Source organism: Coffea arabica, chromosome 1e (assembly GCF_036785885.1).
Source record: "Coffea arabica cultivar ET-39 chromosome 1e, Coffea Arabica ET-39 HiFi, whole genome shotgun sequence".
Lineage (NCBI taxonomy): Eukaryota > Viridiplantae > Streptophyta > Magnoliopsida > Gentianales > Rubiaceae > Coffea > Coffea arabica.
In genome coordinates, this window is record NC_092311.1 from 813,920 (window position 1) to 838,767 (window position 24,848).

At 33.6% G+C, this 24,848-nt stretch overlaps 2 protein-coding genes and 1 long non-coding RNA gene across 11 annotated transcripts; 1 reads left to right on the forward strand and 2 right to left on the reverse strand.

Annotated features, from left to right (window-relative positions):
- Positions 1–1,262: 1,262 nt before the first annotated feature.
- On the forward strand, positions 1,263–3,446 carry LOC113697705 (uncharacterized). 2 transcript variants are annotated; one of them, XM_072050140.1, is made up of 5 exons: positions 1,263–1,389; positions 1,612–1,775; positions 2,357–2,439; positions 2,671–2,823; positions 3,057–3,446. In XM_072050140.1, exons 2-5 carry the CDS (start codon positions 1,625–1,627, stop codon positions 3,210–3,212), a joined length of 543 nt encoding a protein of 180 aa, XP_071906241.1. In that variant the 5' UTR covers positions 1,263–1,389; positions 1,612–1,624; the 3' UTR covers positions 3,213–3,446. The 2 variants fall into 2 exon arrangements, with proteins under 2 accessions (XP_071906241.1, XP_027073110.1); XM_027217309.2 differs by lacking the exon at positions 1,263–1,389 and having other exon boundaries at positions 1,439–1,775.
- A 5,563-nt stretch (positions 3,447–9,009) lies between these two features.
- Positions 9,010–17,210, reverse strand: LOC113697721 (disease resistance protein RGA2-like). Of its 8 annotated transcripts, none has more exons than XM_072050171.1 (7): positions 12,820–17,210; positions 11,329–11,518; positions 10,849–11,036; positions 10,358–10,724; positions 10,218–10,280; positions 9,941–10,046; positions 9,010–9,683 (listed from the first exon to the last, which is right to left on the reverse strand). In XM_072050171.1, the coding sequence occupies exon 1, from the start codon at positions 16,515–16,517 to the stop codon at positions 12,822–12,824; it is 3,696 nt and encodes a 1,231-aa protein (XP_071906272.1). In that variant the 5' UTR covers positions 16,518–17,210; the 3' UTR covers positions 9,010–9,683; positions 9,941–10,046; positions 10,218–10,280; positions 10,358–10,724; positions 10,849–11,036; positions 11,329–11,518; positions 12,820–12,821. The 8 variants fall into 8 exon arrangements, with proteins under 8 accessions (XP_071906272.1, XP_071906266.1, XP_071906263.1 ...); XM_072050165.1 differs by having other exon boundaries at positions 9,941–10,053; positions 11,227–11,518; XM_072050162.1 differs by having other exon boundaries at positions 9,941–10,053; positions 11,227–11,518; positions 12,817–17,210.
- A 2,474-nt stretch (positions 17,211–19,684) lies between these two features.
- Positions 19,685–21,767, reverse strand: LOC140020974 (uncharacterized). The gene is made up of 3 exons (XR_011824937.1): positions 21,288–21,767; positions 21,071–21,184; positions 19,685–19,991 (listed from the first exon to the last, which is right to left on the reverse strand). It is a non-coding gene; the product is annotated as an uncharacterized lncRNA (long non-coding RNA).
- Positions 21,768–24,848: the final 3,081 nt, after the last annotated feature.

Genomic DNA, 24,848 nt, shown 5'->3' on the forward strand with positions numbered 1-24,848 from the left:
CAATTGGAGTTTTCATTTGCATCAATTGAGAATAATTGTATAATTTAGGGATGCTTTTAGAAATCTTTCCTGAGATTTCTAATAGTTTTATTGCCCTCTTTTGAAGTTTTGAAATATTACTTACATCCTCTGTTAGTTATTTGGGACTCAATGCTTACCTTATCGATGGTCAAATGACTTTATTACCTTTACAACTTAAGAGATTTTACTTAATTATATAGAGAGAAATAATTGAACCAATTGTAACGAAATTTATCATAATTTGGAATGTAAAAATTTTGGAAAATTTGAATCCTATCTTTTTTCTATATTTTAGTAGTTGTTATAAATTCTTCCCCTAAAGAATATATTAAAATTTATGTTGATATATTATTTTTTCTTAGAATTTCATAAGAATAACAAGATCAATACCAAAAATACACAATTAAAGAGGGTAAAGTGTTGAAATACATTTACAAATTAGTCTTATTAAGTTACGGGTAAAATGTAACTACACATAATTTTTTTCCTTTCCTTTCTTTTTCAAAAAAAATGGCATTTATTTTCTTTTCAGTGTCTATATAATCCAAAAAAGATGGCTTGAAATCGATTTTCTCCACTATTATTTCCTCTTTTTTTTTCCAATAAAATCATTTGCTTTTTATTGATCTGAACATTAAACTAAGTGTTGTTATCTTTTGATTACAAACAATGGGAATTTCTTATTAATCATGTGAAATAATGGACTATAAATGAAAGAAATAATTTAAAAAAAAGGACATCATTTAGCATATTTTATATTTTTCATGATAAGCAATAGATTATGGTGTTTCTTTTTGAAGAGGCCATACTTTTTGTTGTCCAATTCCTGTTCAAATCTTACAAATTCCAGTGCTAAAAGTTCACGAATTGAACCTGCAACTCTTGATTCCAAATTAAAAAAGTCTCCATTCCAATTCTTTGGTTTTACTAATTTATGTTGTTCCATAGAAAAGTAGCTAGCTGTTACTGTTGAATTCTACTATGCTCATGTTAGCGTTGCAATTTCCTCCAGTTATACGACACTCTCTGACTGTGGTGTTTATTTTGCATATTTAACTATTTTTCCCTTTTGATTCTAAGTCCACTAACAAGTAAATAGTTGAGAGGCATTTGTGAATTCAAATGTTCTTCTCACCTTTGAAATTATTTGGGTTGATTTGTCCCAAGAAAATTAGTTTCAAAGGAGGTCACTGATATTTTTAAAACCTTTAAAAAGGCAGTAAAATTATCAGCAACCTCAACCTCGAGGGAAGTTTCTGAAATTATGTCCTTATAATTTATGTTAATGTTAATTCCACTAGTGGTACATTATTCTCCCACCTTGTGTTGGTTGTTGTACTTGCAAAAGCTATCGGGTTTTGTTTAGAGGTAAATATGATATTACAAAACTCGTCAGGTCCAAATTGTAAATTTGAGGGGTTGTCTTAGATTTCTTCAAATTTCTTTGGGCAGTCTAGAAAGCACCCTATTAAAAGCGTTTCCTTAGCCGCGCCTTATACGGCACAGCTGTTACTTTATTGCACGTATGATGTTTGCAAAAATTACTGAAAGAGCCTGTTATCCACTGTTGCTTGTCTTTTTGGTCTTCAGATCGTGGCACCATATGGGTTCTTGTAACGAAATCCTCTGGACCCGAATGGCGGCAATGGGTGCATTAACTTCCGGGTTGCAGCAGCTGCAGTTGAAGACTTGTCAGCTCTTTGGAACTTCTGATCTGCATCACTTTGATAACATCCTTCCCAAGAAACGAGCTTGTGAGTTTGTTAATTAGTACCATATTCCCTTTTCCTTCTTATGGGTTTTACGATTCATGTGGAACTTTTTCAATTGTATGTAAGTTAAAGAATCTGTTAGGCAGCACATTTTGAAGAGAGGGGGGCTTTGCTGTTCAACAGGAGTGAGCATCGGGTCACTTCTGCATGAAGTCAGCTGTATAATCTTCCGATAATAAATTTCAATCATTTTTTAGCCTGACTAAATCCCGAAACCAAGAAAATTGAAGTTCATTATTGCTCATTTCAAGCTCACAACGGAAGGAGGAGAGAACTTCAATCGTGATTAATTTAGCAAATGGGAAAATGACGTGCCTCTGACCTGATAGTCCAACAGTGAAAACGAATCAAAATATTGTTCCTCTGTTTCTCATTCTTTGTCGCAGCTACTTATGTGTGTACATCCACATACAAAATGAAGTCAAACTGCTTGTAATTAAAGGATGGTGTTTGTGGCGCTGTCTTTTTTAAATTTCTTTTTGACGCATAGAATTGCACATTGAATTCTCTGCGTTGAAATAGTCCCATTATCTCAGTTGTCTTATCACTTTGTAAATATCTAGCTCTGAAGCCATTGGTGATTGAAGCAAAGGCCAATGCGAAGACTGAGAGTGCAAAAACCCGAAACATTAGATTGAGAAAAAAGGTATGCTTCTGTCTTTGGAATTACAAAATATGCGTACTTGGAAAGATATGTTCAGCCCATTGACAAGTAGGACTTTAGATATTTGTTTGTGGAGTTTGAGGAACTCATTTTCAATGAGCTTATAGTGCAAGTTTCATTTTTGATGCTATCTTAATTTGTGGAATAACTTGCTTAGTGTTCTTGCTTTTCCACTTATCTTTGCAAATAATGGTTCTTGCGTCTCTTGACCAGTTTAATGGCACAGCAACAAAACCAAGGCTATCAGTTTTCTGTTCAGATAAGCAGCTATATGCTATGGTAGTAGATGATCAGAACAAAAGGTGTTTGTTCTACGGCAGCACTCTACAGAAATCAATTCGCCAGGATCTATCTTGCACCACCATTGTCAGTGCTCCCTCTCAAATTAACACCACAATTCTCTACTCCCTTCCAAATTATGCACCAAAATTTCAGTAAACTGGACGCAATTGGAAACATATAAATAGTTGAAAAAATAGTATTCCTTTTTCATTCTTTCTTTTCAATGCTTTTAATTGGGATAAGCTGAGTTTGTCCTTGACCAAATGAGGTTTACTGTATCGAATATAGATCTGATTTTACGCAATTATTAATATCAGGAAGCAGCTCAACGTGTTGGTGAAGAGCTCGTCAAGGTGTGCATCGATCTTGACATAAATGAAATTTCATCATATGATCGCAATGGTCTTGCAAGAGGAGATAGAATGCAGGCATTTGAGATTGCCATTTCTCGTCATGGGTTCTTGCCACGATAACATTGCAATATTCAGATTAATTGTTCTTATTCACACTGGTTGTAGCAAGAAAAGGGGAGCCTGCATGTTTGTGAGTTCTCAGATTGTAAAAAGCCTCCAAAGGATCCTACATACGGTTTGATATAATGTTTATATTACCTACTGCTGTTAGCCTGTTACTGGGTATAGGTGCTTCTTTAAGTGCTTTTATGTACTCTTTTTCCAGGCAGAATGTTCTGCGATACACTTGCTGTATTCTTCTTCTTCTTCATTTTTTTTTTGGTACAAGAAGTCAAAACATGGTTATAGGCTAGGAGGTTAGATCACTTTCCATAACGCACAATAAGGAAATAACTACTAATTTCGTCCCAATACATCGACTACCAAGTTGATCTAAAACAGAAAGTTATTTGTCAGTGACAAACTGAGATGATGCAAACAAATGTATGCGTCCGGGATGTCGTTGTTGCAGTACGGAGGTGCATGATAAAAACTACTAAAGAAGCGTGATATTAGTCTATAGAAGATAATCAAACTCCTAAACTAGTTAAGAATTTTGTGTGACTTCTATCATAATGTGTGACTTCTATTCATTTGGTAAGCTAGTCTCCATCTATTTGTTTCAGATTTTGACTATGAATTAAGGTTGGATGGGGAGCAAGACCAGTTTAGTTGGTTTTTCTTTTAAAGAATCTGATCCCCCTTCCAAGGTAGATGGAGCAAAGCAGAGGCCCAAGACCAAGAGAAAGATGACAAGAGAGAAAAGATTGATAGGAACTTAACTCATCTTCTATTAAGTGGATTAAGCTTTTCTTATAGATTAGTTGTACTAATCAATTACTATATCACATTTGTAGGTTTTTTGGGGTATAAACTAAGAAGCAACACCTTAGTGTTGCAAAAAAAAAAAAAAACTTATAAGAAACTTGTATTGAAATTGAAAATAAGCTTATGCTATTTATTCATCAACTCACTATTTATAGTAATAAATGAAGCAAAGTAACAAAATATCTAACTAACAATTATCCCAAAAACTCTAAAAAAAAAAAACACTTAATGACATAATCTCCTACTCAACAAATCTTATCTAAAATATTTTTTAACAAACCACATGTTTTTTAGTAAACAAATATCCTAACAAGAAGATTTATTTAACTACTAACTAAATTATTCTAATATCAATCGTAATCTAATAAAATCTATCGAAAAAATTGATATATCTCAACACTCTTCCTTGCCACTTTTGCTGTAGATTTTGAATTGCATTCTCAAATTTTTGGATCTTGTTTCGGAGAAAACTTTTATAAGAAGCTCTACACATGATTAGCCTTGCAATGAATTTATTCTTTTGGATTTTTATGCAAGCTAAAGATTAGTCTTGCAACAAACCACTTCTTTTGTCTTCTCATGCCAAACTTCAAATAAAAGATTTTTTTTTTTTATGTTTCCAAATAACTTTCTTATAGGTTCAAAGTGGAACACTATTCGATAATATTTGAACTTGTACAGAAAATATGAAATTCTACATGATTCTTCATCACCATCAAAACTTGTAGATTCAAAACAACAATATTATAATCTTGATATCTATCAGGAATCAATTTGGTACCTCCTAACTTATTAATGATCTCTTGTTGAATTTTTTAGGATTTGAATTCTTGATTTCATCATGCTTTACTTCAGAATTGTCAAAATCCAACCAATTCATAATGAAACTTTCTCTTTTCATTTTAATTGGAAAAATTTATTCTCAATCAAATAATAAGCCATTATCCTTGTGAAAATGGCATCAAATGATATGTGAATGTTGGTCTTGGATCTCTGTCTAACTACAACTCTACGGTTTTTAATCTATGTATCCATCGATTTTTCAAATACCGGCAATACAAAATTTGTGTCGCACCACATCCCATAGATTATTGACTACCAAATAAGTCCAAAATTTAATGGCCTAAATTTGGTGAGTTTCACCACTAAAAGTTGACACATTTGACAAAAAATACTTTCCTATCATGGTTTTGAAGTTGTAAAAAATCCTCATCGAATGCACTCACTCTCAAAAAACAACACAGGTATTAAGACATAATCTCTGATATTACTGTGTCAGTTTTTTTGGGGCATAAATTAAGAAACAATATCTTAGTATTGCAAAAAAAAAAAAAAGGCTTATAAGAGACTTGTATTGAAACTGAAAATAAGCTTATATTATTTATTTATCAACTCATTATTTATAGTGATTATATGAAACAAACTAACAAAATGTCTAACTAACAATTATCCTAAAAAATCTCAACAGAACACTTAATAACATAGTCTCCTACTCAACAAATCTTAGCTAAAATATTTATTAACAAACCATATGATTCTTAGTTAACAAATATCCTAACAACAAGATTTATTTAACTACTAATTAAATTATTCTAATATTAAACATAATCTAATAAAATCTGTCGAAAAGGTTGGCATATGTCAACCACATTGATTTGATTTTGCTTGAGATTACAAACATCATTAGTATAGGGTTGCAAACGAACCGAGCCGCTAGCTCGAGTTGAGTTCGATCAATATCGACCTCGAGTCGAGCTTGATCAATTTCGAGCTCAAGTCGACCAAGTCGAATTCGATCTCGAACTCAAATTTAAAATATTAAGCTTGTTAACCCGGCTTGCGAGTTCGAGTGTATATATATGTATATATATATATATATATATTATTTTAATAGTAAAATTATATATATATCCCCAATATTTTATTATTTATTAAGAAAAAATAATTATTTATTTTTTTAATTAGAATAATTTTCAGAAACTCGAGCTAACGGACTGCTCACGAGTCAAAAATTTGAGCTACATCACGAGCTAACAATTCAAGCTGCTCGTAAGCCAAAAATCGAGCTACAGCTCGCGAGCCTTATGGAGTCGAGCTTGAGTTCGAACTCGAGCCTACCTATTATTAAGTTGAGTTCGGCTTGATAAGTCCAAAATTTGACTCGACTCGACTCGTTTGCAGCCCTACATTAGTACCATACTACCATGTGACACTTGTTTGTACATTTTTGTTTGTGTCGAAATGGGACTTCTGCTAACTGCTTCTATTAAAAATTGAAGCAGGTTTAAAGACGAGAATTGGTGTGAAATAATGTGGGAATGCAAATAAACTAATTCACGGGTTATGATAGAGAACATAAAAGCTAATTGGCAGTATATATGCTAAACTGAATTCGAACTGCCAAAAAAAAAAAAAAAGACATCTGCTGCGTTTGGTCAAAATTTGCTTAACGATCAAGGAAGTATGGGACGGTAAAGAAAAAAACAAAATAGCTTTGGATTGAAAATTCTAGCGTTTAATACTAACCATGGCACTGGCTTGTATCTACTTTTATGCTTACCCTAAAGACTTCTACTCTTATACAAGAGCGGCAAAAGACCTCTACTCTTATATTAAAAAAACAGGACCCTCAAAGGCAGCTTTTCGATGACAAGCACATGAGAAGTAGATTTCCTTGAGCAGCCTCTGGATTGTGCTTGTGGTGGTGCTGGTGCTTTTGACATTCTGGGCTACAATGGTGATGGACTAGGCGATGTTGAAGAATATATTATACTGGAAAGAAATTCACAAAATATGGGTGCAGAACTCCTCAAGGGTGTAAATATTATATTTATATCACCCCTGCTCTTACAATATAATTTCTTCTTCCCTATGCTTTCATACATTGACTACTTAACAAATGTAGATATATTTGCTTATAAAACTTCGATCAGTAGTTTACTTCTTCCCGCACATTCATCAATGTTTTATGATCACCAGCCTCAAATGGTTATATGAGTTAAACTTTCTAAAATATTTAACACCAGCACAACTATGCATTGAAATGATAATATATTCGAGAGTCTTGGAAGGTGCAACCTAGCCCAATTATTACTACTGATCAGCAAGCTCAACAGTCAAGACTTCTTCCATTCTTTTGTTCCTAGATAATTTTTACCTACTTTCCTTCAATGAATTCTCACACCAATCATTCCTCCCTTCATCATCTCACCATTAATCTCTCAAATTCTTCCAATAAAGTTCAGTTTTGTGCCTAAACCATATGCGCAGGTTTGATTTCTTAATCTAAAATAGTTTTTGTTTTTATTATTTCTGCAATTTACTAATGTTCTAGGTTGAGATTTTAAATCCAATATTGTATTTGCTTTGATTTTGCAGTTCTTATACTTTCAAAGGCAAGTACTTACTTTCTTCATCTTTTTCTTTTATTTTCTTTCTTTTGATTTCTTTTTCTTTTTCTCCAACCTTATGCTTCGCATTTTTAGCCGCAGCTTGAGTCATGCCATCTTTTCTTTATCTCTCTCTCTCTCTCTCTCTCTCTCTCTCTCTCTCTCTCTCTCTCTCTCTCTCTATTTTTTCCTTTTTCAGTCTTATCAGCATTGTTTACCATAGCATTTGGTTGAACAATTAGTAGCAATTTTTTTTTTCTTGAAGAAGTTTGTTTTCCAATTTCGTGGACAATATTCAATGAGATTGTTACATAGTCATATTGCGTCTTTGACTTGGGGTGGCTCCCACGAATATTAACTGATGTGTGTGATTGTCCCTAAGCTTTTGGCTTAGTATGTCAGCACTATTGTACAAGTTATCTCTGTACCAGTTTTGGCTTTCTTTCTGCCTTATGTCTACTGGTGGATGCTGCATTTTTTCTTATCTAAAAGGATTTTTTTCCTTATATTTCGTTTTGTGATTTTATGTATTATATTTGCATTAGGGCAGTGGGGAAGAAATATACTTTGTCTCAGGCTTGTCACATTCATATACTTTGTTCAAGAAATCAAAATTTGTTAATTGGCTAAAAGGCTAGATCACTTCTCTGAACACTGAATGAAGAAATATCGATTGAATTTTGTTGCTGATGCAAACGATTAATATGTACAGTTTTTGTAGAAACACCCCATCAACAACTAACCAAACAGCGCATATATGTGTGCCTCTCGGGGTGTCATTGCTGCAAAACGGAGGTAACATGAACAAAACTAGTAAGGAATTTTAGATTAACCCAAAGGAAATCATCGAACTCCTAAGTTGGTCAAGAATGTGGTGTCTTCTATCATAATAAAGAGACAGAAGTAAGCCAATCTAGTGGTATTTTCAATTCCTTTCTGGTAAAATAGTGACTGCTGATTAATTTGACTTTCTGAATAGGTTTGTTCCAATTGTTCTCATCTTACGAGATTTTCATTTGGTGAAGTTATCTTGATATATTAGTTTTTAGAGTTTACCATCAATTAAGGTTGGATAGAAGGAGCAAAAACAGTTAAGTTGGAGCATCATGCTCCCACACATTTTGATCGGTTGACGAAACTAGCATGCTTAGGAAGAACATGAGCAGCATATATACTTAGTCATATGTTGAATGATAATGATGCTTGGCAAATGCTTATTTCAGAGAGTAAAGCAGGTTAAAAGAGAAGATGTTTGACATCCCACAAGTATTTCTAGTGACTTTCATATGTAGTTCAGCTCAAAATCATTTCACTGGTCAAGCATAGTACTAATGTAGCTTAATATCTTATTTACACATTGAGTTTGATTGTAGTTTAAGCCTTTCAATATTCCCTTAACTACTGATGAATATTGTTTCTGATCAATTCTCATTTTATTTCCTGCCAACTTCAAAGTACCCTTGTCCTTGACATGTATAGCAATAGCTAGATTGTTACTACTGCTACCCTTACCCTCCTCACCTTTAACATAACTCCAAATTGCAGAATAGCAGCAAGGTACTGGAAATGGAACAAATTCTTCACACGAAAGGAGGGGAAGATGAGGAAAGCTATGCCAAAAATTCAGCATTTCAAGTAAGTGATACATATCAGAGGAAAGCTATGCTATATATAATTCTGTGACTGATCTCTAAATGAGTTTCTACCCTTCAGAGATTAGTGTTTATGAATGTCAACCATGCACTCAATCGGAGCATTCAGGAGTTTTGTCAAGTTTACCTAGCAGAGGCAGAGTGCATAAGAGTAGCAGATCTGGGATGTGCATCGGGACCTTTGAATGAGGACTTAGAAACCCTTGCATGTGAATACATATTCTTGCAGCACATAATCTTTGAATTTCTGCCATCCCACTACATGCTTTGCTTTTGCTTTCCCAATGACTGTTACTGCTATCTTCAACATCTAGCTTCCATCATCAAATCTTCTCTTCTTCTGAACCAAATTACATTTCCAGAAGATAGATAAAGAAAAAAAATCGAAACAGGCTAACAAAAAGTTTAGCCAAATCATTAGCTTCATTTCTGCATTCCGAGCACTACAGAACATAATACTTTCAATGCTAGTGCAAATTAATGAGCAAAATAACTGTAATTGGTAACCATCTTCATCTGCAAAACCTTCCTGCTCAGTGACATTAATTTCTTCCTTTTGACATTCTCACAAAAAACGACAGGGAACCATGTTGTTCTTTTTCCAACAAGATGATATCTGCTTCCTAAATAGATTCAGGAAAAAAACATCACCATGTTACCTTACGGTAATATTAAGTGTAAAATTAGCCACGTTGAACCATCAAAACTTAAGAAGAATGTATTACAAAAATTTCTAAAGAGCAAATATTAAGCAGAATTACATCATAAAAAAAGCATACTAAATTCAGAGCATAGCTTTTGTATGTGATTGATTTGAAGTTAAGGCAACAGCAACAGAAACATTGTAGGCCTTCAAATTTAATTCATTGAGAGTACGTACCTCTTCATCTACTCTGTCACATATTGCTTCCTAGAAGATTGATCTTCACTCCTTAAGAGAACAATTCTCTACCACATCACCATCCATACACTTTTGCTTGAAACCACTGCTTCCTACATGTTCCAACATAGCCCGTGAGACATTTGTCTAAAATGCTAAAATAGATATTTCTATAAATATTTTATCATGAGCAAGTCCTTATGCAAGTAGGATGGAAAAATCACCAATCTACTAGATAACCAAAAATGAAAGGCTAAAAAACAGAGCATTAACAAACCCAGAAGGAAGTAATGGTAGCAAAAGTCAATCGAATTTGCATAAATTGTCCTTGTGATTCTTCCTGAAAATAAAGTAATGACTAACTGTTAGCACAGTTGTATCATGAGTCTCTCTTGTTCTTGAGTGGAAAGGTATAACCTGTAGTCCAATTTACAAAGGCCTTGCAAGATCTGGCGGGAACCTTTGAACGAGAATGTAGAAATTTTTGCCGCCGCAATTGCAGCACCAAAACTTTGAACTGATTCCATCCAAATGAATGACTGACACTGCAATCGCATGCTTCGTTTATGTCATCCAAACGATCACCAATGCTGTCTACAATGTCTAACTTCTTTCCATCAAATCTTGTCACCTCTGAAACTAAAGTATTAGCCCGTCCAGTTTTCTTCAAGCAAGTCTTGTACCTTGATAGCTCTCCAGTACCAGCTACCATGCTCTTCTCCAACTCTTCTCAATCCATACTACTTTCTACAAGCGTGGCACAAGCCACTCTGTTTTCAGCATGCTACAAGGAGAAAAGGTTCAATATTTGATTTATTTTGTTAAATACTTCCAGAAAATAGATTAAAAAAAACAAAAAAGAAAAGCCATTGAAACAGGCCAATAGACATGCAGTCAACATTTTTTACCTTCATTTCCACATTCTGAGCAATATATGGCATTCTGGTGGGAAAAATCACAGATAACTACCTTCCATCTTCAAAATCTGACTGATAAGCGAAAATAACTCCTCCCTCTTGACATTCTCATAAGAACAACATGGGAACGTTGGTGTTCTTTGTCCAAAAAAACATGTACTCTGCTTCCTAAACAAATTCTGGAAAAAAAATAACAATATTACATCACAGTTCTGCTTCAGTTATGACATTAAGTAGAAATATGAGCCATAGAAAGGTTTGGTCAGGTAACTCGTGCAACAATTTATCACTCAAAATCCTAAAGAGCAAAAATCAAGTTATATTCCATTGATTAAGCCATAAAGAACACTTACTAGCGCAGATACCAACCTGCATTTAGGCACAATTCCATGTCTCAAACATACTTGCAAACTTGGACCAATTCCCTTGTACTACAAGTAAGTTGGGTGGAGAAATTTCCAAACCACATACCTCCTCATCTTTCTTCAAAAATGATTGGAAACCACAGCCTTAGATGCTTTAGATGTTGCAGTTGGAGAATGTGAAAAGTGCAATAAGATGCTTTAGAGGTTCCAGGCTGACTTTGCCTTAAGCACACTTTCGAGCCTTTCGCAATGTTTTCGGCACTATCACTGCTTGCTGCTTCACTGACACTTGTGGCCTACAACGCCATAATATTATCAATCCAATTCACAAAATAGAAAAGTAGCTAGTATCTGAATTTTAAAAATTTTAAAGGATGATAAGAATTTATAGTTTGAGCAGCAGCCTAGTTCCTCTGCAAACAATTTCAACTTGATCGACATTGAGCTAATTTTATGGCAATCATAATGCAGAGGCTTACAGAGAGATAACAGTGAATATTAAGAACATATCCATCTATTAAATGCCAGCGGTAAAAACAAAAATTGTAATGTTCTTCCCAAATTGCTGTTTCATTGGTTTTAATGTTGTTTGGAAATATCAGTAACAAAAAAAAAAAAAAAAAAAAAGAACATACCATGTTTACGCTTGCAATGTTAGTGAATTTTGTGGGCAAACAGTCAGCAAGTTCATATATAGTAGTATATTTTACCATGTTTATTCATCCTTTTGATGGTTCAAAAAGGCAGATGAAATCCACAATTTTTGTCGTCTTTCAAATTGCTCATAACTCTACTTTGTTAATGACAAGAATTAGTTTATAAATTGAAAGAGAGAGTAATCTTCTCCAAAAGAAGTAGAGGAATAGATATTTACAGAGAAAAAGAGTGTGGGACAAATACGGATAGAATAAGATGGTGAAGAACAGCAATATCCAATAATGAGAAGCAATTAATCAAAAGTTTGCAGTGAAATTTATTGCACACACCTCACTAGTCGATCACACTAGTGTACTATGAAACTTAACATGCACCAAATTAAATAATATAATAAAAGAAAAATCATGATTCAATCATTAAAACAACCAAGAATTTAAGGCAAGTAAATTTAAATAAGTGCTATAAAAACAAGTAAAATTTCGAGGACTCACAACATCAACAAAGATTCAGCACCTGCACTTGTTTTTATAGGAAATGGCAATGGAATAGTAACCAACTACAAACTAAAAACTAAGACAAAAGATGGAACAAAATAGATTAAACACAAACACAGCTAAAGAAACACAGGACAAAATAGAAGGAAAAAAAGAGAGAAGAACACACGCACCATCAAGAACAGCAAGCAGCAGCAAAAAGGAGGAAACTTAAGATGAAATGAGAAAATGCAGAAGAAAAGAGAACATGCACAAGGTAAATGCAGACAATAACTACATTTTCAAAAAAGAGCAACAAAGAATCAACACCTGCACCTATTTTTATAGGAGATGGCAATGCAATAGTAACTAACTTAAAACTAAAAATCAAGACAAAAGGTGGAACAAAATCAGTTAAAGAAACACAGGACAAAATAGAAGGAAAAAAGGAGAGAAGAACACACGACTTTTAATCAATTTTAAGCTCTGGAATATTAGAGATCTTGGGCCACTCGGAGCCGCTTTGAGGAGTGCATCTTTCGGTTAATAGAGGACAATCACGAATTTCCAGACGTCTTAATTTGAGGCGTTCCATGGCAGCTGTGGAGGGTAAATATTCAAGCTTTGGGCACCATGATAGGATTAGGTCTTCAAGAGACACGAGGTTCCCAAGCCAATCTGGTAAGGCTTCGATTGCTCCGAAGTGTTTTAGAGATAGTGATGTGATGGTAGTCAAGTCTTGAAGCTGATGTGGCAGAGATTTCGTGTCAAACATCCCACCTAAAGACACGTGTCGGAGTGATGATGAAGATGCTAATCCAGCCCAATCAAATTCGATTACAGAGTCATCTGAGAAGGGACCAATGTACACTTCCCTTAAGCTGGTAAGATAGCCAAATCCACTAGGCATCTCAGTAATCAAGTTGGAACACCCGTATAATGAGAAGCACTCGAGAGAAGGGAATCGTCGCAAATCAAGGGGAAAGGAGACCAGACTGCGGCAATCGAACAATTTCAGCTTTCGGAGAGACGTACAGGACTCGAACATCTCCACTGGTAATCTTGTTAATGCATCGCAATCATCGACAGTAAATTGCTTAAGAGACTTAAGGAGGCTTTTCTGTCCAAATGAATTTTTAGGATTTGGATATCCAAATGAATCAATTCTCGGGCAACCCCGTATCTTCAAGTGCTCTAAAGCTTGAAATTGATAGAGATCATCTGGCAACTCCCGTAAATTCTCACATAAAGTGACTTCCAATCTCTTAAGACATGCGGCGCAACTCATTCCTCTAAATGTTGTTATATTTTTGGCAATCATCAATTTTACATGCTGAAGAGTTGGAAAAAGACAGAGTCGCTCAAGCATGTCAGTGGGTAGACTGTCACAGCCATTAATTCTCAAGCTGCTCTCTGGTCGTTTCACTATTTTTAGAGACTTGATGCTTTGACGACCCCTTAATTCAAGGGACGAGAGATTGGCTATATTGCTCAAAACCTTTTCTGCCAGCAAAACATGGCAATTTTTTTTAATGTTCAATACATCAAGACTTGGGAAACGACTTGGAGTTGGAATGGTGGTCAGCTGGGGGCAGTCACTAATAGATAACTTTTCAAGCACGGGAAACACGTCAGCGGTTGACCTCATTTCGTGTGTGTCCTTCCACTCTTCCAAATTTTTCATGCTTTCAAGAGAGAGAATTTTAAGGGCTGGAAAGAATGTTTGTCTGCTAATAGTGCTACTGTAGAATGAAAGCCCAATGCATGTTGTGTTTTCCAATCTAGTCAAATAGAGGCGCTTGAGGAATGGCAGCTGTCCTAGTGCAGGGAGTTCTCTGCATCTTGTGCAATCCTCCACACGCAACTCCGCCAGTGATGTCAATGTCAAATTCATGAACCATTGTGGAAACTGATCACCCATGAACTTCAAAATTTGTAACTCTTTTAAATTTGGGTGAGGTTGGAGGCCTTCCAAAACATCTTCATCACAATTATTACTTTCCCGATCCCTATTGCCCCACTCAAATACCAGCCGATACATATTTGGCTTTTTAGATAGGTTCGCCAGTTCAGCATCATCTTTGCCATTTACTAATTCAAGATTTCTGATCTCCAAGGAGCCTTTAAGATCTTCCAAGGTTCCAAGCTCTTGGATACCACGACCTTTCTTTTGACGACCTATGCTAAAGAACTCTAGCGTTTGAAGACAAGTCAATCGTCCAATCCTGGATGGCATTTGGATTTCGCGTCCAGTATCATAATAGTGAAGATGTCTCAAGCTAATCAAATTGCTCATCTTCTTTGGAAAACCTTTTTCAAGCGCGTCAATTCTTAGTGTTTGCAAACTATAAAGTTTGCAAAGAGATTCTGGCAAAGTTGTAATCCAAGAACCTGAAATGTCGAGTAAGTGTAAATGTATTAGTTTGCCAATGGAGGTCGGCAACTCTTTGACATCTGCTCCAAACAATTTTAGGACATGCAAGTATTTGAGCTTTGATAACATATCATCAGCTATGCCACCCTCCAGAAATAATGTGCGAAGTGATGCTGATGATTTTTCATTGATTCTTTCGGGTGAGTATACCGCAAGGTAACGGTCCTGATTGCTGCTGTTACGATTCAAAATTGATTTTGCAAAATCGTGCACAAGATCATGCATTTTATACCATGTTCTCCACTCCTCTTTAACTTCTTCCAATAAGGAAGTTTGCAGCAAAGTTCTCAGATACTCATATCCTATTTTCTCCATCGTTCTTTCATTTTGGGAATCCGGTTGAAGAAAGCCTTCAGCCATCCAATGCTCAACTAGTAGATCTTGTTCCAATTTAGTATCTTGATCAAAAATTGAGCAATATGCAAAACATTTCTTAACCGGTGCAGGTGACAGATGATCGAAACTCACCTTAATTATTTGCTCAATCCCACCTTGATCTCCATTCAAGAGACTCTCCTCCAAAATAGATAGCCACTCCTCTTTTCTCTTTTTAGATAACAAACCTCCGATTAACTTTGCTGCCAGAGGTAGACCATCACATCTTCTTAAAACTTGCTCCCTTATGTCTTCCAATTCTTTTGGTACTTCTTCCGCCACATTTGCCCATTTTTTCATGATAGACCAGCAGTCATCATTGCATAGCCTTCCTATCTCATGGCGAGTAAAATTGATCGGCGGATGTCTAGACAGAATAGTTGCCACTTCTTGCAGACGAGTGGTAACAAGACACCAGCTCCCTTTCTTAGCATTGAGTCCCGCCAAAGTGCTGAAAAAGTCATCCAACAATACTTCTTGATCATTCCACAAATCATCAAGAACAAGGAAATATCTTTTTTCCTTGAGTTCATGCTGAATTTTTTGAACTATTACCTCCCTACGATCCCCTTCAACCTTTCCTCCTATTAACGATTCTAGAATCATTTTGAAGACCACCTCAATTCTATCTACTTTTTCAGCCACACAAACCCACATTGTTTGGTCAAAATGCCCAACAATTTGCTCATTTTTGTAAATGGCTTTAGCTAGAGTTGTTTTGCCTAAACCACCCATGCCAGTTATGGGAATAACTGAAATAACACTTTCAGTTTCGGTCAACAACTTCTTAACTATTTCTGATTCATCCTCGTCTCTTCCTAGGACATCTCTTCGAACAATAGTAGAGTCGGTCTGTCGGCTTGTTGTGGCTCCAGCTGCTATAGTAGCGAATGCTACTTCAACTTGGTGCTTGTAGGCCAGTCCCAAACCTTCGGCATCCCGATGGATCCTTTGAAGGTTCGTGTTGATCTCCCTGATCATTGAACCCAACCTCCAACGAAAACCAATTTTATTAAAGAATGAAAAGCAGAAGAATACCTTCTTTTTCGTGAGTTGATTTTGATACTTCACCTTCCGACGAAGATTTTCATAGTTGAGCTCGTCCAGCACATTGTCAGCTTTGAAAACCTCTTCTTCCAGCTGCTTGAGCCACTTTTGTACCCCAACAAGCTTCGGATCATGGCTATGCATTTCCTCATCAGCACCGGCCAAGAAGCCTCGGATCATTTCAGCAGAATCGTTGAGTCTCTCCAGCTCCGTTGGGAATTCACGAACCAGATTAACATGATCAGCGGCAAGGGAAACAACCGTCTGCAACCCAACCTGAATAGTAGCACTAACAGCAGCATCAGCCATTTTTTCTCGCTTGGGATTGGAATTAGGATGAAAGTGTTCTGCAATGGTGATGGGGGGATGCTTTCTGCGATGAGACAAGGAAGGATATGGTTCAACTTTGGCAACTAAGGGCAGCAAAATGTGTGGAGGCTAACACTTGCGGGAATGAAAATTTTCCACACAACTTTTTACACTTCCAAGTATTTCCACTTTTTGCAATTTGCCCCCCGGCTTCACGTTAAATTCTGTAGTGTAATCGGATAATTCAAGACAAGTGTGGAAAGTAAAGCATATGACAGAGAAGGCAGCACGTTGCAACCTGATATATACGGACCAAGAAGGGAATATTTCTACAAAAGCAAGTGGTGACCTATAACCGGGGTTTGGAAATGTTGCGTACTGCAGAAGTTGGAAATGTGTTGGAGTGTCACGAAATTAATATAAATATAAAGGGCCTAAGAATAAAACACCGAAAAGGAAGCGTAAGCAGTACTAAACACAGCCATGCTTGGCTTTGAAACAACATATGGTCATTAATGAATAAGGAGTTGAGAGCCTTTAAGAAGTGAAACTTAAGAAAATAAATGTTTGAAATATTAAGTTTTTTAATTATCTAATTTATTTTGATTATAGACGTTCTAATATATAGTCATTTGGAGGACTTCTATAGCTGAAGTACTGAATCCTTTTTGGACTTTTAATAAATTTGAGTTATTTTTCTTTTGATTTCTCACTTTTCTAACAACTTTTATCTAATCTACTAAATTTGAATTATTAAAATTGATTTTAATTGTTATAGTAGTAAAATATTAACATTTGTGAAAACTGAGTTTGTGGGAAGATAGACTATTGCTCGTTTCACATTTAATTGAATACAAATATCTCTACTTTACATAAAGTGTCCAAGGCTGAGGAACAGTGAATTCCAATTGATTCTCCCGATTATGGGCATTACATCAACAAAATACTATCTATTTATGGACATTTTACTCTGAATCATTACATTTATGTAAAATACATAAATATTTGTAACTAAAATTGAAAAACTGTTACACTAATATTTTTACGAAAGGAAAATTGATTGTCCTGTATTTAACATAAACTGATTTTTGTGAAAGTAAAAAACATATTGCCCATAACATACCTGCTCTTTATGATTTTTTGCATTACATCAACAAAATACTAGCTATTTATGGGCATTTTATTCTGAATCATTATATTCATATAAAATATATAAATGCTTGTAACTAAAATTGAACAAGTGTTACACTAATATTTTTACGAAAGGAAAACTAGTAAATTTTGTATTTAACAAATTTTAAATATGTGAAAGTAAAAAAGTTTTGCCCATAACATACCAGCTCTTTATGAGTTTTTTGCATTACATCAACAAAATACTAACTATTTATGGATATTTTACTCTGAATCATTACATTTATGTAAAATACATAAATATTTGTAACTAAAATTGAAAAAGTATACTTTTACGAAAGGAAAACTAGTAGATTTTGCATTTAACAAATTTTAAATATGTGAAAGTAAAAAAGATTGCGCCCAAAACATACCAGCTCTTTATGGATTTTTTTGCATTACATCAGCAAAATACTAGCTATTTATGGGCATTTTACTCTGAATCACTACATTTATGTAAAATACATAAATGTTTGTAACTAAAATTGAAAAAGTGATACACTTATATTTTTACAAAAGAGAAACTGGTAAAATTTGTATTTAACATAAATTAAATATGTTAAAGCAATATTAAAGGTGATTTTATTAGTTACTTAATTTGTTGGTAAGAAACAAGGTTTCTTTTGCAAAATTTGTTCATTAGATTTTTCCAAATAATTAGGATGTAAAGGTAAATTTTCACAATCTTTTGTTAGCAATAGACCCTAATTTCCTCCTAGGCAGTGACGAAGCCAAGATTTTTTTCTTGGAGGGAGGGCCAAAATGATTGATAAATAAAATTATTTTAATATGTTATGTTCAAAATAATTTTCATCTATTTAAATATATGGCATCCTAAAATATCAAATATTAAGTTTAATTATAAAAGTATGTCTATTTAATAAATATGTAGTATAGTCATAACTAAAATTAAAATAAGAAATAACATTTGATTAAATATCTTATAGGAAAAAATGAACTTTTCATCTTCAAAGTTTGGGTGGTTGGCCAATTTCATCCTCAAAGTTTCACCCCAAACATATTGCATCCTCAAAGTTTCGTAATTTTGGCCAATTAAGGACAATTGACGGGAAATGAAGAATTGATCGTTAGAACCAACGATTTTACCCAACAAAAAATGGGTAAAACCGAATAGAGCCATTTTTAATGGAACAATTGCAACGAACAAAGGCTCAATTCTTCTCCTTCTTCGCTCTGTCTTTCTGCAACCCCAAAATTTTTTTGCCAATCTCTGGAGTTTTAACGACCGTTATACAACTTTCAAAATAAATAAATTCATTCTAAATTTTTATTTGGGATTATTTCATTAACCAAATCGCGGTCACTTTGTGTAAAGTATCACTTTCCCATAAAAGACCTGCTCTTTATGGCTTTCCTCTATTATAAGAACAGGGTACCCATTTTTTTATAACTAAATTTATTTATTGAATAAAATAAAAATAAATTCATTTTCTAATAAAAGACCAGCTCTTTATGGCTTTCCTCCATTATAAGAACAGAGTACCCATTTTCTCATAAATAAATTTATTTATTGGATAAAATAAAAATAAACCCGTTTTTCAATAAAAGATCAGCTCTTTATGACTTTCCTCCATTTTAAGAACAGAGTACCCATTTTTCCATAAACAAATTTATTTATCAGATAAAATAAAAATAAACCCATTTTTTCAATAAAACATCAGCTCTTTATGATTTTCCTCCATTATAAAAACAGAGTACCTATTTTGAAAGCAAAAAGAAATTTGTTTATCGGATAAAATAAAAATAAACTCATTTTTCAATAAAACACCAATTCTTTATGACTTTTTTCCATTATAAGAAAAGAGTGCCCATTTTGTCATAAACAAGTAACTTCTTTAATTAGAAACCATCGACCCCTTACCAAAGACGATCAAATGCAACTAAATGATTTTCTTGCAAGAAAGTTGCCAAAAGCAGCTTTGTGACTGTAGTTGCTACTTTTTTTTTTTCAACCATTTTTCTAGCAAGAGGTATCATTAATGTCAATATTGAGATATAGCAAAAATTTTATACGAAATAACAAACCAATTTGTCATTACAAATACAAAACGAGCAACAATATATTACAACCAATACTATCAACAGTACAAAGCACAAAGATACTCAAATCAAATCCTAATTAGGCTTTAATATGTACAACCAAAATTGCCAGGGATAACAAATGCTAAGATAGACGATGTACCGATATACAATGAGTATCATGTTTGCATTAATTGGCGAAGTCCATAATCGAAGTAGCTTGTAAGAGCTTCATAGCCAGGTTTACTACAATCCACCATCAACCTACAGAGTCCAATGGAAAAAAAATTATTAAACAGAAATTTACATTGGTAGTTAGATAAATTAAACCTGCATTAGCCTACATATATCAACTAAGACATTGATCCTCATATTGTTGCATGAAAAGAAATGAAAATGAGGGACTTTAAAAGAAATGCTAAGGATCACTTTTATTAACCACAAGTACAAAATGTGAACTGAATTTCAAACTACAAGTTGGTAGCATGTACTTAAGATGAAGAAATCATTATGACCCCAATTGACATGAAACCAATCGTAAAGTAACGCCAAGGCTGTTTCCTTCAACACAAAAATAGTAAATGCATTCACTCATTCAAAATTGAGAAGTAGCTAAACAAGCGTAACTTTCGGACTTGGAAAGCATGAAATGAACTTGGAAAAAGGAATTAGATTTTACTACCAACAAGGCTTCCAAGGTGCAAATAGCCAATGAGATCCTTTTTTTTTAATCCTTATTATTTTTGTCCAGTATGTTCACTTAAAAGAAAACTATATTCTATTTACTAGATCTTTAGTTAAGAAATAAACAAAAAATTAAATCATCAAAAAGCAAAAAGACCAAAGGCATTAAAACTTGCACAAACATTCAGGAGGAGGAGAAGTTATCACCTAAGAGAATCACATGCAACGCAATGAAAGCATTAGAATTAACCCAAAGGAAGGGAAAAAATATGCTTCATGAATGGTCCTACAACACCGAAACACAAAACAATAGATAATGATGAACCACCACAAACCAGTCCAAAGACAAGCAAAATCACCTACACCATCAATCCTAATCACCAACCGGAGTAGAAAGTCATCCAAAATTTCAGATAAGTCACCGAATAAATAAGGCTTAAATCTTAGAACACGTCATAATCAGTGTTTAGCATTCAAAAATTGTGTAAGATACAGGGGGTTTGGGACAACAAAAGGGGACAATTAGGGCTGGGCAACGAGAGGTACGGAGGAATGGAAACGAGAGTGGTAAAGAGAGGAGATTGAACAATACGACAAAGGAGGGGAAAAATCAAATCGTGGAAGGAAGAATTCTAGTATGAAAATATGTTGGAGACTACCTGAAATCTTAGATCTGAAATTTTGACGGGCCGTTTTCATTTTGCCTTCCAGTAAGACCCCTTTCTCTACTCCAACTGAGATGCCCATTCACTCTAATCCACTGAAGTAGAAGCCTACAATTTCAAAAAGTTTATCTTGCGATTGTTAAATTGACCAAACATGCAAGAAAAAGGCAATTGACAAAACAGAGATGAAAATAACATATTAAAAACCTACACTGTCCCTTTTCCTTGAAGTCTGCCATTGCATCGGAAGGGTCTTTAAAGTGTGTCCATGATTGTATAAATTCAGATCTGGATGCTAGAGAGGAAGAGGGGAACCATATGTCTACGGGAAACTGAAAATTGATAGAGAGGGAAAGAGAGATAGAAGGAGAAAGGTGCAGGGGAGGTTGCGATTGAACTTTCGAGGGCTCTGATCTGAGAACAATATTTGGGAAAGTAGCCTGGCAAGTATGGAAGGCTTGGAATTCATGTGGTGCTAGGCTTGACAAGTGCTGTGCCGGGAATGGTTAAAAAATTTTCAATGCGCGGCTCTGCTAAAAATTGGAAGGGAGCAAAATTTTGAAATTTTCACAAAAAAGCACCCATGATTTCTCACCAATAACATAGAAACTTTGGCCCACTAGAATCAGTATTTGGAGGGAAGCTTTCCGCGCTCCTTTTGGCGAGAATTTTAAGCGAGAAAAGTCCTTGCCCTCGCAGAGTATATGATGGCTCCAATTTTTGGTGAGGTATTGTCCTTTTCTTTGCTATAAGCCTCTTAAGAGCGTCAAGCTTTCTACTTCTTGCTAAAGTTGTTGTCGCTAATACCCTTTTTTGTTGTAGTGAACGGAGGAAAACCATAAAGAACTGGTGTTTTATTGAAAAATATATTTATTTTTTCATCTGATAAATAAATTTATTTATGAAAAAATGGGTACTCTATTCTTATAATAGAGGAAAACTATAAAGAGCTTGTGTTTTATTTAAAAACGGGTTCATTTTTATTTTATTCGATAAATAATAATTTTTTTAGAAAAATGGGTACTATATTCTTATAATGAAGGAAAGTCATAAAGAACTGGTTTTTTATTGAAAAAAGAGTTTATTTTTATTTTATTCGATAAACAAATTTGTTTATGGCAAAATGGATACTCTTTTCTTATAAGGGAGGAAAGCCATAAAGAGCTGATGTTTTATTGAGAAACGGGTTCATTTTTATTTTTTTGATAAATAAATTTTTTTAATCCAATAAATAAATTTGTTTATGGCAAAATGGGTACACGGTTCTTATAATAGAGGAAAGGCATAAAGAGTTAGGATTTTATTGAAAAATGGGTTTATTTTTATTTTATCTGATAAATAATTTTTTTTTAGGAAAATGGGTACTCTGTTCTTATAATGGAGAAAAGTCATACAAAGTTCATTTTTTTTTATTGAAAAATGGGTTTATTACAATTTTATTCCAGCCAACTGTGACCCATTTTCCCACTAACCTAAGTCAGACGGACTAAATCATTGAGTTTGTTAACCACAGTCAAAATTAATACAGAAGCAGCTGACTCAAATCACTCAATCCTTTATGGCTTATACCAAATGAATACTAGGAAGCTTATTTGAAATAACAATAAAATTTTTATAAATAATTAAAATTTAGTACATTAGTTAGTAAGTACTCGTAACATACTTGTATAATGCATGATTATATGTATAATTTAATATTCTTCTGTACTTATATATTTTAAAATATTTTGTGAAAAATATTTTGGCCTTTCACATAACCTTAGAAAATAATAAAATTTTATCGTATTATAAAACAATAATTTTATGTTATTATATTCATAGGTGTTAAGTTATAAAAATTGTGATATTGAAACAAGTGATATTCTACATGTAACTAGGAAAATTTGTTGTTATCGTTATCCAAATTTTCAAATTTTTCAAAAATTGAAAATGATTACAAACTTACTTTTCTACAATTAGTATAATTTGTTAATTAGCCAAAATTCTAGCAAAAGGCAAGCAAATGCAACTTGTAATCAATCCATTCTGATGCATGTAAAAATAAGGTAGCATTGTGCAAATAAATAAAAAAATCCACTTTATATAGTTCGTTGTGACAATCAGGCTTATCCCCACTTTTGTTTGAGTTTTGATTACAATGGATATAACCTATTCCCTCCAAACCCAAATTTTGAATTATAACATTCAACCAAAACATGCTTAAACTCTCAGGCTCGGTCATACAAGGACAACTAGTGTGAATATCCATGCTACGCACGATACTTACATTATTAAAATAAATTAAAAAATTATACCATTTTAATTTGAAAAAAGTTAAAAAAATTATACCAACATAATTAAAATTTAAGATTTGTCTAACAATAGTTCAAAGTATGACAAAAACTGTAAATCATTCAAGAATTGTGTTTTTGCAGAAGATGGATCTTAAAATAATAATAATAATTTATATTAGAAAATGAATAATATATGGATAGAAATAAATGTAATTGCATGTTTTATTTGATTTTAAAATGAAATACTTACCAACATTATGCATTTGATTTGATAATCTTGTACAAAGGTGCGAATATTTTTTACACCAATCAACTTTTAGTATGAAAATTAATATTGGTGGTTTAATTAATTCTATTGAATTTTGAAGAATTCGTACTACAAAAAAAGTTCAGCAAGACTTGTATTTTTTTTAAAGTGAACTTGCTGAATCTTTTTAAAATATTTCATTGGGATCACTATGGTGTGAGATTCGCTTTGTGATTAGTTATTTTTTTTCTTTGTAATCTTGTAGGTTTGAAATTAAGATGCCATTGAAATCAATAATGGAACCAATGGGGGCTAATGGAGGTCATAGCCCTCCTCCCCAAGTTTTAAAAATTTTAATTCATATTATATAAATATTTGTGTAAAATAAAACAGGTCCTCCAAATTTATTATAATTTTAGTTTATATTATGAGAATATATATAAGTATATATGTGTGCGTGTGTACGTGAAATAACTACATTTGGGTGGGATCACCATAGTGTAAAATTCATTTTGTGATCAGTTATTTTCTCTTTTGTAATCTTGCAGGTTTGGAACTAAGACGCTATTGAAATTTGTTTGGATAGAGTGTTATTTAAAATATTATTTGAAATAATTATGATAGTACTTTTTGTGATATGATGTATGTGAGATAAAAAGGTGGGTTGAAAAATGTGTTTATGATGTAAGCAAAATATTATTTGGAAAAATCTTCTATCCAAACACTCCCAAACTAATAGGGGCTAATCGGTGCCATAGGTCCCTTCTTCCCAAAGTTTTAAAAATTTTAATTCATATTGTGTAAATATTTGTGTAAAAAAAAGTTAGCCCTTCTAATTTTTTTATAATTTTAGTTTATATTATGAGAATATATATATATGTATATATGTATGCGTGTGTGTGTGAATTAACTACCCTTGAATTAATTTTTTATTAAAAAATTATTTATTTTTTAATCCCTTTATAATTTGTGAATGATTGTGAGAGTGAAATATATTATGACAATAAGATACGTTGAATTGTGAAAATTGAAATTTAAACAGGCTACTAAATTTTGGATATTTGACTTTTGTAGTTACGAATTTCTTAAATTAACGATTAGTTATTACTATCAGTGATATGATAAGTGTCAGTAATAAATGTGAGATGTGAATTGAAATTTGCAGATATCATTTTACAGGAGTGGTTATTATCTGTTTGTTAAAGTTTAGGAGTTTGAATTTTATGGGGTAGTGGAATAAACGTGAGGGAAA

Excerpts from the sequence above, each read along its gene's own strand:
- LOC113697705 (XM_027217309.2), top strand. The coding sequence starts at position 1,547 with ATGATGTTTGCAAAAATTACTGAAAGAGCCTGTTATCCACTGTTGCTT. Across the intron at positions 2,440-2,670 it reads ACATTAGATTGAGAAAAAAG|TTTAATGGCACAGCAACAAA; the intron begins GTATGCTTCTGT and ends TCTCTTGACCAG. Across the intron at positions 2,824-3,056 it reads ATCTATCTTGCACCACCATT|GAAGCAGCTCAACGTGTTGG; the intron begins GTCAGTGCTCCC and ends TATTAATATCAG.
- LOC113697721 (XM_072050171.1), bottom strand. The coding sequence starts at position 16,517 with ATGGCTGATGCTGCTGTTAGTGCTACTATTCAGGTTGGGTTGCAGACG.